The sequence below is a fragment of the Oryzias latipes genome, chromosome 2 (assembly GCF_053564925.1).
Source record: "Oryzias latipes strain Hd-rR chromosome 2, Olatipes_Hd-rR_3.1".
NCBI classification, from domain to species: domain Eukaryota; kingdom Metazoa; phylum Chordata; class Actinopteri; order Beloniformes; family Adrianichthyidae; genus Oryzias; species Oryzias latipes.
In genome coordinates, this window is record NC_136238.1 from 31,931,980 (window position 1) to 31,950,346 (window position 18,367).

The 18,367-nt window shown below is 45.2% G+C and overlaps 2 protein-coding genes across 5 annotated transcripts in view; one reads left to right on the forward strand and one right to left on the reverse strand.

Moving 5' to 3' along the window:
• The window catches only part of LOC144986665 (NACHT, LRR and PYD domains-containing protein 12-like), a 515,000-nt gene that overhangs the window by 431,711 nt on the left and 64,922 nt on the right, over positions 1–18,367 (forward strand). The window contains exons 2-8 of one of the 2 annotated variants that reach the window (XM_078934327.1): positions 1,806–1,943; positions 2,026–2,292; positions 2,373–2,468; positions 2,542–2,676; positions 3,213–3,332; positions 3,768–3,823; positions 3,914–5,696. In XM_078934327.1, coding sequence (XP_078790453.1) covers positions 1,858–1,943; positions 2,026–2,292; positions 2,373–2,468; positions 2,542–2,676; positions 3,213–3,332; positions 3,768–3,823; positions 3,914–5,696 — 2,543 coding nt within the window. In that variant the 5' untranslated portion in view covers positions 1,806–1,857. Of the gene's footprint in view, positions 1–1,467; positions 1,944–2,025; positions 2,293–2,372; positions 2,469–2,541; positions 2,677–3,212; positions 3,333–3,767; positions 3,824–3,910; positions 5,697–18,367 lie in introns of those variants that run through there. The other variant, XM_078934324.1, reaches the window with a different exon arrangement.
• LOC101164420 (uncharacterized) overlaps positions 1–18,367 on the reverse strand; it is a 736,165-nt gene that overhangs the window by 54,100 nt on the left and 663,698 nt on the right. The gene's annotated exons all lie outside the window — the stretch shown is intronic.

Sequence of the window (18,367 nt, forward strand, 5' to 3'; positions counted from 1 at the left end):
GCTTTGTTAATTCATTAACAAGCATTATAATATCATTTTTTAGGGTGTTAGTAAGACATTTATTAGTACAATAAGTCTAATAAGGTTAATTAAATTACTTAGTTAACACATTTACAAGCATTATTGTTAAGATATTTTTAGGATGCTAATGATACATTTATTGATATTATAGGTGCCTAACAAATGTGTCAGTGTTAATAAGCTTAATAAGATTTATTAACAACCTTTGTTAACAAATTAAGAAGTATTATTATTGTTTGTTTTATAGTAATATATTATTATATTATATTATTATATTATAGTATATAATTAGCATTATAGATGTCTCACCCAAAGCTAAGTATTAATAAGCTTAAGAAGTTTGATTAACTAACTTAACAAATTAATAGGCTTTATTAATGTGTAAGATACTAGTAAGATATTTATTAGCAAATACCTGAAAGTGTTAATAAGATTTATTAACATCTAAAGTCAGACCATTGTCTTCTAAATCCATTTTACTAAACTGCTTATAAGCTTTACAAATGTATTAATAAACTTTGTTAACAGTTTATTAAACATTTTGCAACACCTCAACTAAAGTGAGGAACGTTTTTACCACAAACAACCACAAAGCATAAAGATTGTAAAAATAACTTCATAACATTAAAACAGACTAAACATACAAAACTCTTTTTTAAAAAGAAATATAATAATTTATTTCAGACAAATTAAAAAAACATAGGGACACTATAACACTGACAAATTTGTTCGGCATCTATAATACCACTAAATGTAAAATTAGCATCTTAAAAACATCCTAATAATAATGCTTGTAAATGTGTTAACTAAGTAATTTAATAAACCTTATTAAATTTATTGTACTAATAAATGTCTTACTAACACCCTAAACAATTCTATTATAATTCTTGTTAATGTTGGGTTCAAACAACCTGCAACATCAGAATAACATCAAAGGAAAGAAAGACAAGAGAAAAGGGTGCCTCATAGGTGGAGAATAATCAGAGAATGGTACCGAGTTACAATCTCTCTCCGCTCTGGCACATATTCCAGTCGCTTCCTTCTTTTCTGACTCCAAACCTTTCTGTTCTCCTCCATCCAAACCTGTGTGGAGGTCAAAGGTCATGAGAAAGTCTCCGTTGGAGCTTTGAGAGGAAGAATTACTGTCTTTCTTTGTTTCTTTCTTTTCTCCTCATTATTTGATTTCTGTCTGTCTTCCTTGATGCTTCATGAAGTGTAGAAACAGGAAGTTTGTTTGTATGGGCTAAACTCACTTACGCTGTATTTTGATCTTCCAATTTGGTTTAAATTTTTTTCACTTTACCAGAAATAAACTTTATTATCTAAGGTGTTCCAGTTTTGAGAGAGTAATATTGTCAAGTAACAGATTTCTTTTGAACAAGTAACCTGTAATGCTTTCCAGTTTAGAGGTTACTGAATCAAAGTCTCTATTGGAGCTTTGAGAGGAAGAATTCATGTCTTTCTTTCTTTTCTCCTCATTCTTTGATTTCTGTCTGTTTTTCTTGATGCTTCATGTTTCCTGAAGTGTAGAAACAGGAAGTTTGTTGTTTTTTTGTCAAAGTGACTGAATGGAAATGTTGCTGCTGCAGCTCCATGTCTCCACCTGGTGGAGGGAGAGCAGAAGTGCAGCAGCTGATGGCAGCTTCCTCTGCCTCCCACTGCTGTCTGACTGCATTCACCTGAACCTGAGAGGAAACACAAGAGAAGAGCCAATCAGTGGAGGAGCAGCTGATCTGTTGGTGAAGGAGGATCAGAGCTGATGATGAGGAGGGTTTCCTCTGCAGGTGAAGGAGGAAGGTGTGTGTGAGCTGATGTGGATCCAGTGAATCCAGCAGCATGGATCAGTGGGAGGAGCCACAGGAGGGAGCCCCTCCCTCTAGAAGCAGAGACGGTAACCATGACAACCAGAGCAAAGCTCAGAGGTGAGATGAACATCTCCAACTGTCCATGATCTTCTCCATGTCAGAGCTCAGGACTCACACCAGCAACCTTCATTCTACACAGGAAACAACCTGGACCTGGATCTGGATCTGGACCTGAACCTGAACCTGAACCTGAACCTAGACCTCGACCTGGATCTGGACCTGGATCAGGATCAGGATCTGGACCTGGACCTGGACCTGGACCTGGATCTGGACCTGGTTCTGGACCTGGATCAGGATCAGGATCTGGACCTGGATCTGGACCTGGATCCAGCTGCAGGTCCAGAAGGAGTGACACATCAGAGGATAATTTAAAATCATCCAAAAAGAGTCGTTCAGGAGCGAAACAGTAAGTGTTTATTAATTAATTAATTCATGTTACGGACGTAACGGACAAAATTTGATGGATTGGAGGTTTTTTTCCCACAGTAAAAAAAATCTTAAAGACTTCTTCAAAATCTACAAGACTAAAAAGTCATCGGCTTCTCTTCCTGACTTGAAAGACATTAGTTTAGAAGAGGAAAAGTGAGTGTTTTATCAGAGTTAAAGGAGCATAGCAGAGCCCAGGACTCACACCAGCAACCTTCATTCTTCACAGGAACCAACCTGGACCTGGACCTGGACCTGGACCTGGACCTGGACCTGGAGCTGGATCCAGTTGTGGATCCTTCAGGAGTGACAGATCAAAGGGTTGGACTCCTAACTTCAAAGTCATCCATCCAGCAGTGGACCAGTGAGTGTTTGTCAGAGTTTTTGGAGGCTGGATTCTAGTTCAGATGATCAACAGTTTTCAGATGAAGGACTTGAGGTCTGGTTCAGTTCTGGATCTCTCTGATCAGACTCACTTGGAGCATCATGTGTGTGATGAGATCTTTTCAGTTGAGTCTTCTGAGAGTCTCTGAGAGACATCAGAGATGTTGGAGAAGAAAACATGTTGACTGCTGACTCTGACTGACAGCAGCTCCAGTCTAATGAGAAGAATCACTGCAGACTCCTAGGATTCAGATTTTCATGCTTTCCAAACATCACATTGTTCTAGTTTGACTTTCTGCTCTCAGAATTTCTACATTTCTACATGGAGAATTGGAATCAGCTTTTCTAGAAAAAAGTCTGGATTGACTGACAGAAAATGCTGAAAGCTGGAAACTGTTGATCCAAACATGTCATGTTATTCCAGACTAAACAGCTCAGTCTGTGTTCATGTCAACGTCCATCAGCTGTTCATGAAGAAGCAGATCCTCCAACACTCTGATGGTTTGGTGTTTGCAGAGGTCAACAGGTCACACAGAGAGTCCAGTCTGCAGCCTCCAGCTGTGGATCCATGAAGAGTGACGAGTCCAAAGATAATCCTCTAGTTTTCAGAACTGAACCAGGACCTTCAGACTCACAGTAAGAAGCAGTTTCTAGTGAACAAAGCAGAGTTCAGCTCTCAGCAGGAACAACAATGTTCTCATCAAGAACATCAGCTGATCCATCCAGGAAGGTCAACCATCTGCTGTGAGCGCTTTAGGTCTGAGAGGAAAGAAAAAAGTTGGACAACTCTGGAGGACACAAAGCTCAGTCTGTGAGGATGAAGCAAACAGCTGAACTTTTCTCTGAGCTCAGTCCAGACATGAGCTCCAAACACAGCTAACGCATCATTTAGACCTTCAGATGGACTAGATCTGCTCTGGTTTCACCTGGAAACACATTTGTTCACATTCAGCACAGTCTGGATCACAATATCTGAGTCTGAAGATCAGAGAGGATCTGCTCCATGATCAGAGTTAGTCTGGAACTTCCCACTGACTGCTTTGATTGTTGTTCACTAACGTTTCTCCTTAGTGTCCACAGAGAGAAGAAGAGGAGCGGACCCCAGTCTGCAGAAAGACCCAGAGCTGGTGAGTCAGAGCCTGATCATCTGCTGATGGATTCTTCTGGAAACATGTGGAACACTCATGAAGGAGCTTTCTTCTCTGCTCTGTCAGCAGATGTTGGTCTGCAGGAGATGTTTGGAGAACATCAGATCAGTCTGAGGAGCAGAAGTGAACATGTGGCTGAAGGAACTGAAGAAGCAGGAAGAGAAACGCTCCTCAACAGGGTCTACACTGAGCTCTACATCACAGAGGGACTGAGACCAGAGGGTCACACCCAACATGAGGTGATGCAGCTGGAGTCCACCACCAAGACCAACCAGCTCCATGACACTGCAATCAAGAACCCAGACATCTTCAAAGTCCTCCCTGACCAACACAGATCCATCAGAGTGGTTCTGACCAGCGGAGTTGCTGGAGCTGGAAAAAGCTTCTCAGTGCAGAAGTTCACTCTGGACTGGGCCGAGGGCTTGGAGAACCAAGACATCAGTGCTGTGGTTCCTCTGTCCTTCAGGGAGATGAACTTGATCAGAGATGAGCAGCACAGTCTTCTCACTCTGATCCAGCTGTTCCATCCAACACTCCAGGAGATCCCAGCAGAACAGCTGTCTGTCTGCAAACTTCTGTTCATCTTTGATGGTCTGGATGAAAGCAGACTTTCTCTGGACTTCAACAACAGTCCGCTGGTGTCTGATGTCACACACAGGTCCTCAGTCAACGTGCTGCTCACTTACCTCATCCAGGGACGTCTGCTGCCCTCAGCTCTGGTCTGGATCACTTCCAGACCTGCAGCAGCCAATCAGATCCCTCCTTCATGTGTGGACAGACTGACAGAAGTACGAGGCTTCAATGATGCTCAGAAGGAGGAGTACTTCAGGAGGAGGTTCCCAGATGAAGAGCTGTCCAGCAGAATCATCTCCCACATCAAGGGCTCCATGTCCCTCTACATCATGTGTGAAGTTCCAGTCTTCTGCTGGATCACTGCTGTGGTTCTGGAGAACCTGCTGACCACAGAGCAGAGAGGAGAGCTGCCCACCACCCTGACTGACATGTACTCCCACTTCCTGATGGTCCAAACAAAGAGGAAGAAGAACAAGTACCAGCAGGGACATCAGACAAGTCCACAAGAGCTGACAGAGACTGACAGGGAAGTTCTTCTGAAGCTGGGGAGGCTGGCATTTGAACATCTGGAGAAAGGAAACATCATGTTCTACCAAGAAGACCTGCAGCAGTGTGGTCTGGATGTCACAGAGGCCTCAGTGTACTCTGGAGTTTGTACTGAGATCTTCAGAAGAGAGTGTGAGATCTTCCAGAAACCGGTCTACAGCTTTGTTCATCTGAGCGTTCAGGAGTTTCTGGCTGCAGTCTACATGTTCCACTGTTACTCCAACAAGAAGGTAGAGGTCATTGAGGACTTCCTGAAAATGAAGAACCCATCCTTGGATAAGTTTCTGAGTAGAGTCATTGAGAAATCCCTGAAGAGTAAAACTGGACACCTGGACCTGCTGGTTCGCTTCCTTCATGGTCTCTCGGTGGAGTCCAACCAGAGACTCTTAGGAGGCCTGCTGGGTCAGACAGAGAAGAATCCAAAAACCATCCAGAGAGCCATCAACAACCTGAAGAAGATCAACAGTAAAGGAATCTCTCCTGACAGAAGCATCAACATCTATCACTGTCTGATGGAGATGAAGGACCTCTCAGTTCATCAGGAGATCCAAGAGTTCCTGAAGTCAAAGAACAAATCACGGAAGAAACTCTCAGAGATCCACTGCTCAGCTTTGGCCTACACTATGCAGATGTCAGAGGGGGCTCTGCATGAGCTGGACCTGAACCAGTACAAGACATCAGCGGAGGGTAAACGGAGACTGATCCCAGCTGTGAGGAACTGCAAAAAGTTCAGGTGAGTCCAGAAGTGATTGTGACGATAAATCAGATCAGTGTTCAGATTGATTTACAAAGAATGAAAGGTTTGAAAATGAATAGAAATAAAAACATAAAAGAAGAAAATCAGTTTATTTTTAACATTCATTTGATCTTTTAGCTAAAGCGCCAAGAAGGATCATATTTGTCCAAATGAAATCCAATCCAGAACCTTCTGAATGGTTTGAACACAAAGCAGACGGTCCAGAAAGAAAGGATGTCTTCATTTCCACAATGTCAGTCATTCTAGAAGGACATTTCTAAAATGCTCTTTCTTCTGTTCAACATCTTCTGGATTTTTCTGCGCTTTTCCAAACGCTCAAAGCGCTTACATTGTGTCCATTATTCATTCACTCCTCATTCATACTTGGTGATGGTAAGCTACTGTTGTAGCCACAGCTGCCCTGGGGCAGACTGACAGAGGCGTGGCTGCCAGTTCGCGCCTACGGCCCCTCTGACCATCACCGGGACATTCACACACCAGTGGAGCCTTACTGGAGGCAAGGAGGGTGAAGTGTCTTGCCCAAGGACACAACGACAGTTGGCTGGGGGGAGCGGGGATCGAACTTGACCCTTTGATCAATGGACGACCTGCTCAACTGCCTGAGCCACTGCCACCACTCTATATAAAACATTGATCTTTGAATGAAACAGTTTGATGACTAAAAGAAGAAACTGAAGCAGAAACTGATTCTTTCTTCTGATCCTTTTGGTTCCTTTAGTTCAGTCAACCATCATCTGCATACACACAGTCTCTGTTGAAGATCTGAGTCCAACACACAGCAGTGCAGACAGAAAATCAGGGACATCTGTCTGAAATCTGCTTTTTCATGAGGTTGTATTGATTTGTTAATCCAGTTCCATTGAAACGATTCATGTATTAGGCGTCTTTCTTCTATTTCTCTGGATTGTTATTTCTCTGATGCTTTAAGAAAAATCCCAAAGTGTGAGTACAAGTTCACCAGAAAATCATCTGGATCAACCCAAGCTTTTGGAATCTGAAAATGCAGTTTGTGTTGTTAAAAAGTTTTTTTTGTGAAAGTCCTCATTGATCAGACCAAAATAGCAGTTTAGACTGCAGAATGATGCCTAGAATCATAGCTAACTTGTAAACCTGCACAGGTTCTTGTTCCTGCTGAGGTTCTTGAATTCAGTGAAGAAAGTCCAGATGTGCTTTGATTCCCCTTCATGGATTCAGCAGGTTCCTTTGAAACAACTCTTGCTATTTTGTCATAGGATAGCTCTAGAACCATGAGAACCATGATGTTCCTGATCAAAGCTTGCTGTGTGTCAGCAGTCTGGATTCAGCTTCTTCTGTCCGTGGAACATCAACATCATCATTGTTTGATGTGTGTGTGAACTGTGAGAAGCATGATGACAGTTAAAGGTCAGAGTGATGTCAGCATGGTCTCCTGAGGCTCCTGTGGAGAAGATTCCTGGCTTTGAATGAGACACTGAAGAATCCACCTGCTTTTCAGTCAGACAACTCATACAGTAGAGCAGGGGTCTCAAACTCAATTTACCTGGGGGCCACTGAAGGCGGGGTCTAGCTGAGGGAGGGCCGCAACTTCAACGCACACACGCAACTTGCGAGTATCTGAGAGCCAATAAATTTGTACGGAACATGTACTATACTACTAACTATACTCTATTATTAACTGTTTTCTGTACAAAATGTACTCATAAAACTTTCATTCAAATGAAATACCTAAATAAAAAAATCAATAAGTAAACAAATCAGTAACACATTTCTGTTTAATTAGTCTTCTATATTTACTGTTTTCTAATTTAAACGCCCCTATTAACACAGTTCAGTTAACACTGTTGAATTATAACTATTAAACACAAAAAAAGACTCCAGTTCTACAGTTCTGATTGACAGGAAATCTGGACTGAACTTGGACTTATTGACATTTAAGGTGTAGAAGTCAGAGAGGATGTGCTCCCTGTTTTGAATTTGTGTTGAATTTTATTTTTAAGTTTACTTTTTAAAACACAAATTAGTAAAAGAAAAAACAAAATTCAGTAAACATTTTTGGATTTTCTTTCTTATGACTTTTTGCACAATTAAACCCCGGTCACAAGTTATTGTAGAGCAGCCGGTAAGCCTCTCCTATACTTCTATTAAAAAACGGATGGAAATTCATGGTGGCGACACCAAATACTAGGTGCAGCCATGATGCACAATAAGCGTGTTTGAGATCACCCAGGTAAACGAAACGCTGCCCCCCCCCCGGCGGATCCAGGGGGCCGCTGGTTCATCTCACGTCTATCGTTGCATTTTCCCCACATATTTTCAGTGTGTCTAAGACTACATCGTGTTGTCGCTCGCACGTGTTTAATGCCAAGGCCCCGTTAGTTGTCACTCAAGATGTGAGACGTGCCCACATCCGATTTTCTGACTATATCCGATTTTTTTGATGCCCCGCTTACATCATCTTTTAACCCTTGTGCTATCCTAGGCACTTTAACATTGGGAGTTGGGTCATCTAGATTCACTAGACAGTGCTCTGAACCTTTTTTCTTCAATGATTTGTGATCTTCACTGGTTTAATGGATTACATGAAATTTTTCCACCTTTATCCACCTTTGTCATGGTAGGGAGAACATGTCAAAGTAAGGGTGGGGTCATCCAAGATAGCACAAGGGTTAAAACTGACCCGTATCCGATTTTTGCATTTACACTATACAATGCTGAAACTATCAAACGTAGATGTTCTGAGGACTACGCAGCAGTATTGCCGCCCTCCGCGGACATCCTTTGGACTTTTGTGACTGCGGTTGTCATGGAGGCAACGCAGCGACAGAAGGAGGCGTTACCTTGGGCGCTCCAGAGGGGATGCAGGGGAGAGGAAATAAAGGAGGGCTACTCGGCCGCCTTATGTGCTCTCTCTGAGTTTTGAATGAGGAAGTGTTTGCAGACGTGCTGTCCGAACAGTTTGATCCAAGTGTTGAACCTTTCCTGCGCGATGACTTCTCTTTCCGACCGTAGTCAGAAACACACGGGAGATTTCCTCGGGGTTCACTTTTCCGTTTTGAACCCTCAGCCTCCAGAGTGGGTTAAGAAAGACTCAAAAACTTTTGGGGGAGAGACCTTATTTGTAATTTACGGTTCTCCGACACTCTCCCACTCCGCGCTCACACCTGCTCTCCTTACACACACGCACACGCTCGCGCGCACACACACTCACACACGGTCCCCATCATACACGCCCCCCAAAGAAATAAACGGCTTCTAGCCTGTTCCAGAGCAACGGTGTCCCGCTTGATTAGTTACCGTTTGCGTCCCGACCGGGCCCGGACTGGACATAACAGCAGTTTCCGACTACGGTCTGAAGTCTGAGGCTGAAAGGTAACACGCTGACAGCAAAATCAGCGCACAAAAGCACTTTAATGAGTCATGTGATCTCAGTTGGTGGTGTCCTGAGTTGACGTCACTGACGTACGACTCGCATTTAATGGGGAAAATCAGATTTGTCTGCTTACATGGCACACGCAAATGCACGTATCCGATTTGAATCCGATTTATTTCCACATATGAGAGAGGCCTGTATCCGATCGAGAAAATCGGAAGCCATGCGCTTTTGTCCTGCTTACACGCTCACCGGTCATATCCGATCTGTGCCACGTGAGAGGAAAAAAAATCGGAATTTGGTCAGTTGAACCGTGCAGTGTAAATGCGGCCTTATTCTCCGTAGCGACTCATCTCCTGCGGGAGCGGGATGAGTCGGCGCCGCGCGCCTAACCGGTAACCATAACCTCAGCCCTCCTCCGGGACTGTGCGGCCCAGAGAAAAGTTCAGCACTGACTGCATGTATTTACATATGTTCTAAAAAGTAAAGTACGGAACTCCTTAATGTGGTCCGGGGAGGGGGCGGTCAGGTTTCCTGCCTTTAATGTTCTCCTCCTTTCAAGCCCGGTCAATGTCCCGCCCCCAAGAGTCATATACTCCACTGTGATTGGTTGGTTCGTCAGCTCCGTGCACAAAATTGACAAGGTGTCATTCATACAGACTTGCGGGCCGCATTAACATTAAACTTTTATATTAAGGCGGGGCCGGAAAATATCATCTTGGGGGCCGCAAAAAGCCCGCAGGCCGCGAGTTTGAGACCCCTGCAGTAGAGTATGATTTATTTTCCATATTTTATTTTAGTTTGGCAGAAGGCACTGTTCATATACAATAAAACAAGATCTCCAAAGAAAACTTTGTGTGTAAAACTACCCCTAACGGAGCTCACAGGTGAAAGTCGGGGAGGAGAGTGGGGCAACAAACGCAGCGCTTGCAGAATTGGATGAAGAGGGCATAGGCTGCACACTTGGTTCTCACCGGGTCCTCAAAGGCGTGACGTCACCGGCAGCCGGGTCAAGCAGAGAAAAAGGAAGAGCTGCAAGCGTAGAAAAGCACGGAACATTAAAAAAAGCACAATGAGGAAAAACACAATGAGGAATAGGGCAGCATGGCACGCTCGCATATTGATTCTGGCGATCCTCCTGCAGACACTTGCAGAAAAGCGGGAGCTGCAGCGCCGAGAATGTGAAGCCGTGGTGGCTCAGCCACCAAGAATGGAGGGGCAAACGCAGGGATGAAAGAAGGGAGATTATCAAGTTCGAAAAGAACGGAGGGAAGACATCATGACGCTAAGAAAAGCTAGGAGAACAGCGAGCATGGAGAACCAGCCACAAACTTGTGGAGATGGATGAATAGGGCTTGGGCTGCACACCCGGTTTTTAAGTAGGATGCTGAACAAATGGGGAGGTGTAAACAGACACTTCTCTGTTTCCTGTTGAAGCACCGCTCCTGGCCTTTCTCTGCAGTTTCCCTTTTCCAGACAGTCTGTGAACAAAGTGCTTAAACCAGGGGTGGGCAAACTTTTTGATTCTTGTGCCACAAAGGGTTCTAAAATTTGTCACAAGGGCTGAACCAGAGGTGTAGTGTGTTTTGGTAATCCACTTCATAAGAGAAAGACATAACATAGAATCCGAATGAAGACCTGCTTAAATTTTGATTAAAAACTGATATATATTAAAGCACGATACATATATATATATAGATCTTTTCAAAACTGTTGGTTGTGTTTAAATTTTATTGCCAATTGCATCAATAGGTCTATGAAAAAAAAAAAAATTTAGAGAAATGCTGCATTCATGTGGTGTTAGAATGATCGAAAAAATGATTTTCCAGCTGGGAAATGCACATTACCATAAAAAAACCCAAATCTTTCAACATTGCATGATTGCAAAATATCTTTCTGCTATATCTTTCTACCCAGACAAAGGCCGGTGTCATGACAGCAGTTGCCCTCGTAGCGGCTGCTCGTCAGGGTTCAAACTCAAACTTAATTTATTTATATAGCGCCTGTCATTTCAGTTAAAAACACAAAGCGCTCAACACAAAAGCAGGTAAAATAGTCATAAAAAATAAAAATTATTAAAAACAGAAAACCCAGGACAATCACACAAAGATGGGACCCCTAGTTTATCCGTTAATATTCTTACCACAGCAGATTTTCCCAACGTATATTCAGCTTGTTATAATTCTAGACAGAGAGGAGTAGCAATTCTGATAAATAAAGAAGTTTAATTCACCAAAGCCAACAAAGTCATAGATCCAGAAGAAAGATTTATAATAGTCACTCTTTCCACTCAAAATATGCAGCTGTGTTTAGCTAATGTGTACGCCCCCAATGTAGATGACCCTAAATTCTTTCATTCCTTCTTCTCTGCGCTATCTGAACATACAGACAAATCGCTAATCATTGCAGGTGACCTCAACATGTGTTTAGATCCAGAGATGGATAGGCTAAATAACACAGGAAATCTTAGAATCTGGCAATCCACAAGGGATTTTGGTCTTTGTGATGTTTGGCGTTTATTCCACCCCACGAAAAGAGCTTATACCTTTTTTTCCACAGTTCATCAATCATACTTCAGGCTAGATTATTTCTTGGTTAACAGCTCCTTGTTGAGCATAGCTACGTAAGCACAGATCCACCCCATTACTATCAGCGACCACGCACCAGTTTCCCTGACTCTTAAAAACAAAACATCACCACCTTCATTAAGGAGCTGGAGGTTCAATACATCGTTGCTCAGAGACCCTAACTTTATAGATTTCTTTGCTAAAGAATGGTCCTCATATCTTCAAAATAATGACCACCCAGGTATTTCCTCGTGCCTTTTATGGGAGGCCGGGAAAGCAGTCATGAGAGGAAAAATAATCGCCTTCTCATCCCACAAAAAAAGAAAAGAAAACTCTAAACTAGTGGATTTAGAGCAAAAAATCAGACTGTTAGAGGAAACCTACAGCAACTTTACGGATGAACAAACTCTACAACAAATAAGGAAAGTAAGAATCGAATTAAATGAAATAACTAATCAAAGAACACAGTTTTTATTACAGAGACTAGGCTTGGAGAGGTTTGATCACAATAATAAATCTGGGAAATTTTTGGCAAATCAGCTCAAAATTAACAAAGAAAAGACAACTATTTCATCAGTCATAGACCTAACAGGAAACGCAACACATGATCCAGCAGCAATAAATTCTGTTTTTAAAACCTTTTACCAATCCCTCTACTCATCCCAAATTGACCCTTCTGACAATGACATCAATGGTTTTCTAAATAGCATAGATTTAATAAGGCAGGAAATAAGGCAGTGCGGCTGACCGGGAATGGCGGCCGGGTGCTGTGCTGGGTGGCTGGTTGCTGCAGCGGGGGCTGGGGGCGAGCTTGGGGTTCTAGTGCGTGGGGTCGTCTGCCCACGTCCGGTGTTTCGCCTGTGGCAGGTAGCTGGCGCATGGTGTGGCTGGGGTGGGTGGGCGGGCGCTCCCCCCTCCCAGGATGCTTGGGTCCCAATGCCGGGGGCGCTCCTGGCCTGCCCCCCCCCCCCCCCCCCTTCCTGGTCTGGCTGGGTAGGATCTGGTTCCCCTTATGAACACACGGTTCACTTCGGCAGCATTCATGTATCTCCACCCCCACGTGCTCGTGCACACTACCACACTGCTCCCTGTCTGCTACATCCCTCCTCCTAACCCACAGTGTATTGATGGACAGATATCTTCCGCTCATCTTCGTGTCAGAATTTCACCTTTGATGTAGAGCGGGACCCTAGCCTGCAGCAACAGCACCCCCTACAGGTGAAGATTGTAGTACCCCAGAACAATGACACTAGAGTATGAAATTTCAGAATAAAAATGATCATAAAATACCAACAAAAATATAGAAAAAGATAAAAAATAAAATGAGATATAACAATGTTAGTAATTAAAAAATATGTGAGCTGATTAAAATATAACATAAGTATCATTAGTATGATAACAATAAAAAGAATAACATATTAAAAACACAGAGATAATAATAGTCCTTGAAAAAAAGAAAAAAAAGAAAACAGATAAATTAATAAATAGATAAATAATAAAATACATAAACAATTATCAAAGTCATTTAAAGCCAGACTAAAAAGGTGGGTCTTAAAAACCTCTACAGTCTCTGCGGCCCTGAGGCTCTCCGGCAGGCTGCTCCACAGGCGAGGACAGTAATGGCAGAACGAAGCCTCACCATAAGTTTTGGTCTTCACTTTAGGAACAACTAAGAGGCCAGCACCGGAGGACCTCAGGGTCCGCGAGGGCTCATATTTTAAAATAATATCATTTAAATAAGAAGGCCTAAGACCATTAAAACATTTATAAACCATTAAAAGAACTTTAAAATCAATCCTGAAACGCACAGGGAGCCAATGCAGCGATTTTAAAACCGGTGCAATGTGCTCCCGCCCTCTGGTCCTCGTCAGAATTTGTGCCGCTGAGTTCTGCAGTAGTTGTAGATTTGAAAAAGCCTTTTTGGGTAAACCAGAGAGCAGGGCATTACAATAATCTAAACGACTGAAAATAAAAGCATGCATCAGCACCTCTGTGCTGGCAAGCGAGAGGAACGGGCGGACTCTGGCAATGTTTTTAAGATGATAAAATCCTGTTTTAACAACGTTTCTGATGTGGGGAATAAAATTCAGCTCAGAGTCTAAAAGAACGCCCAGGTTTCTCACACATTGAGAAGATTTAAAATTCCTATATTTGGGTAAAATCATCTCTCTCTTGTCTTCAGGATCAATGATTAAAACTTCAGTTTTGTCCTGGTTGAGCTGCAAGACGTTCTCTGCCATCCACAACTTTATATCTAAAATACAGTTTAAAAGAGTGTTAAGAGGTTCAAGGTCATCAGCAGACATGGCAATGTAAAGCTGTGTATCATCAGCATAGCTGTGAAAGTCAATGCCACGTCTCCTGGTGACATCCCCAAGAGGCAACATATATAAATCAAAAAGTATTGGACCCAAAATTAAACCCCACAACTTATTTAACTTATTTAACTCTCCCCACCTGGTCACGTCAGTATATGGTATATTGCTGTCGCACAGCTTCGTTCTTCGCCGGAATGTCTAGTCTACTATTTGACTACCAGCATCATCTCACTCTCTGTGTTCCAGTCTGCAGCTCATCAGCAAATCTGGATTTCTGCTCCACGTTTTCAAGTCTGCAGTGCAGTCACCTGCCTGTCGTTATTCCTGCTGCTCCTTACAGACCAAGGGGGTATTCCAGAAAGCAGGTTATGCTAGCTCCCACGATAAGTTTGAGGCTAAGGAAGTTGATAACCTCAGCTTTTTGTTCCACAAATGGAGGTATGTTTCAGGGTAGGTCAAGTTGCCGTGGCAACTCATGCTCTGAACATAACCTGGTCTGGAGCAGGTTTAGTCGAAGGTTAGTTTGTTTTCAGAGAGGTGAAGCAGCATGGTGTGTCCATTAGAATATGATTTAGTGGATGAAGAAGCTCAGATAATACTTTTTCCACCATGAAAGGGTGATAAGACCACATATGGATGTTGGAAAGATAAACTTTTTTACTTTGATCTCACTTACTTATTTGCTTCAGTTAAGATAAATCATTTTTTTGTTAGGTCACCTTAAAAATAACACATAGTTTTCAGACAATTATTTTCCTTTCGTTCAAATTAATTCAATTAGGTAGGTGTAACTTTGATGCTGCTGTTAGATCGGCAACGCAAGGGATTCTGGGATATCATTCCCTTTGCCTGTCTGGACGGATTTGGGTTTAAGTGTGGGTTTTTTACAAAATGTGTTTAGTTGTTTAGCTGTTTTACTGTGTTTTACTGAGTTTTGCCGAGCTATTTTGTCCTACTATGCTTACGTCTCTGCACCATGAGTGAGAGTAAAGGAGAGGATGATGACTTTATATCGCACCCCTACCACCCAACCCTGTTATGACAGTGATGGAATATTCTGTGATGAAGTTTTGCACTCCATGCATTTTTTCCGTTCTTTTTTGTCATGACCGAACTCTATGGAGACCCAGATGCTGGAACCCGGAAGAAACTCAGGAGACGAGGCAGAGTCAGAAGTTTTAATCTGATGAGAGTAGAGGATGAAGAGGAGCGCCGAGGACGGCGTAGACAGCCTGTGACGAGGGTGAGCGCCGAGGACGGCGAGCACGGCCTGGAGCGAGTGGCGGAGCCGAGGACGGCATAGACAGCCTGTGACGAGGGTGAGCGCCGAGGACGGCGAGCACGGCCTGGAGCGAGCGGCGGAGCCGAGGACGGCGTAGACAGCCTGTGACGAGGTGGACCGCCGAGGACGGCGAGCACAGCTTGGAGCGAGAAGTGGAGCCGAGAGCGGCGTAGACAGCCTGTGACGAGGTGGACCGCCGAGGACGGCGAGCACAGCTTGGAGCGAGAGGTGGAGCCGAGATCGGCGTAGACAGCCTATGACGAGGACGGCGAACAGGAACGAGGCGAGGAACCAGCGTGACCAGTGGTGAGATGACATGAAGGCATGAGACAAGGGTAAGTACAAGGCTTAGAATTTGCTAGAGCGAAGTTACTAGAACTGAGGCCAGACGTAAGCACCGGAGTGAGTATAACGGACTGGCGTAGTATGCTGGGATGGATCTCCTTAAGAAGGTCTGCCAGGTGATGAGACGATGCAGGTCAGCTGGTTCCAATGAAGGAGCAGGGAGGGGAGGGGTAGCAGCCGGAGGCACCGTGACAGTACCCCCCCCCCTCAACGATTGCCTCCAGGCGGTCCTGGACGGCGATCTGGGTGGTCCGGATAGAAATCATCTATGAGGGAACGGTCCAGAATGAGGGAGCGGGAGATCCATGAGCGCTCCTCCGGACCGTAACCCTCCCAGTCCACCAGAAACTGGAAACCGCGCCCCCGGCGGCGGACGTCCAACACCCTGCTGGCGGTGCAGGCAGGGGCGCCGTCGATGACCCGGGCGGGTGGTGGGGAAGCGGACGGCGGGCACAAAGGACTCTCCTGGACGGGCTTAAGCTGAGAGACATGAAAGGTGGGGTGTACCTTAAGCGCCGCCGGGAGCCCCAGCCGCACACAGGAGGGGTTGATGACCATCTCGATGGGGTACGGTCCAATGTAGCGTGGCGCTAGCTTGCGGGAAGTGGCTTGGAGGGGTATGTCCCGTGAGGAGAGCCAAACCCGTTGTCCCGGTTGATACAGGGGACTCTCCACCCTGTGGCGATTTGCGATACGGCAGTTCCTCTCTTTGGTGCGCAGGCAGCCTTAGCCTGAGTCCAGACGCGCTGGACGCGCCGAAGGTGATGTTGGACAGAACCGCCAAATCCAGCTCCTGAGAAGGAAATAAGGGTGGAGAGTATCCGAGGGAGGCCTCAAACGGGGACATACCGGTAGCGGAGGACGGGTGACTGTTGTGGGCGTATTCGATCCATACTAGAAAGGATGACCAGTTGGAAGGGTTCTGGGCGGCCAAACAACGGAGAGCGGCCTCGAGCTCTTGGTTGGCACGCTCTGCCTGTCCGTTGGATTGAGGATGGTGACCGGATGTAAGGCTAACCGTGGCACCCAGAGCAGAGCAGAAGGCCCGCCAGACCTGGGAAATAAACTGGGGTCCGCGATCAGAGACGATGTCACTGGGAATGCCGTGGTGTTTGAAAACCTCCCTAACCAGAATGTCCGCCATTTCGGTGGCAGTGGGCAGCTTGGGAAGGGGAATGAAATGGGCGGCCTTGGAAAAACGGTCGATGACAGTGAGGATGATGGTGTGTCCCTGAGAGGCCGGCAACCCAGTGACGAAGTCCATAGCTAGGTGAGACCAGGGGCGTTGAGGAACAGGCAAGGGATGGAGAAGACCTGCAGGTGGCGAGTTGGACTACTTGGAACGAGCGCAGACTTCGCAGGCCGCCACGAATTCCCTAACGTCCCTATTCATGGAGGGCCAGAAAAAACGGCGCTGCAGGAGTCTAAGGGTCCTATGGATACCACAATGACAAGCAATACGTGAAGTATGGCCCCAGACCAGGACGTCCGAGCGGAGAGAGGAGGGGACGTATAGGGTGCCGGGCGGCGCCGGAGGATGGTCAGGTTCCTCTCCCTGGACTTAGATGACCCTGCTCTCGATGTCCCACGTTAAGTTCCCCACGATATACGTGGGGGGAATAATGGGAGAGCACTCCTGATCGCTTTCAGGACTGTACAACCGGGAAAGGGCGTCAGGTTTGATGTTCCTACTGCCCGGTCTGTAGGTGATCGAGAACCTGAACCGTTCAAAAAAGAGGCACCAACGGGCCTGACGCGAGTTTAGGCGTTTGGCCGGACGTAGGTAGACGAGGTTTTTATGATCCGTCAAAAGGATGAACGGATGCTCAACCCCCTCGAGCCAGTGACGCCACTCCTCCAGGGCGAGTTTAATGGCGAGGAGTTCCCGGTTACCGACGTCATAATTTCTCTCCGCCGCGGAGAGCTTCTTCGAAAAGAAGGCGCAAGGTTTCAGCTTTCCTGAGACCTCCTCACGTTGGGAGAGAACCGCTCCCACACCTGAATCAGATGCGTCGACCTCGACGACGAACTGCCGGAGAGGGTCAGGCTGTATAAGAATGGGAGCGGAAGTAAAGAGGCGCTTGAGCTCGGTGAAGGCGGATTGAGCTTCGGGGGTCCAGATGAAAGGTTTATTAACGGAGGTGAGCTGAGTCAAAGGGGTGGCTATGCTGCTATAGCTACGTATGAAGCGACGGTAAAAATTCGCGAAACCGAGGAACCTTTGAAGCTGTTTCCGGGAAGTTGGAGGTTCCCAACTGGTAACGGCCGTGATCTTGGCTGGATCGGGACGAATGTTTCCTGAATCTATGATAAAACCTAAAAAAGAAATGGTGGGTACGTAGAACTCGCATTTTTCGGCTTTAACATACAGTCGGTTCTCTAAAAGCCGGGAGAGAACCTGACGGACATGGTGGGTGTGTTCATCCAGATTGCGTGAATAAATGAGGATGTCGTCAAGGTACACAAAGACGAAGCGGTTAAAAAAGTCACGTAGAACATCATTAACGAGATTCTGGAAAATAGCAGGGGCGTTGGTGAGCCCGAAAGGCATTACTAAATACTCGAAATGACCGAGTGGGGTGTTAAAAGCGGTCTTCCACTCGTCCCCCTCCCTCATGCGAACCAAATAATAAGCGTTACGGAGGTCTAACTTGGAAAAAACCAGAGCTTCTTGAACAGAATTTAGAGCAGAATCAATGAGCGGAAGGGAATACTTATTCTTAACCGTAATTTGATTGAGGTCGCGGTAATCGATGCACGGGCGTAAGGTTTTGTCCTTCTTCTGG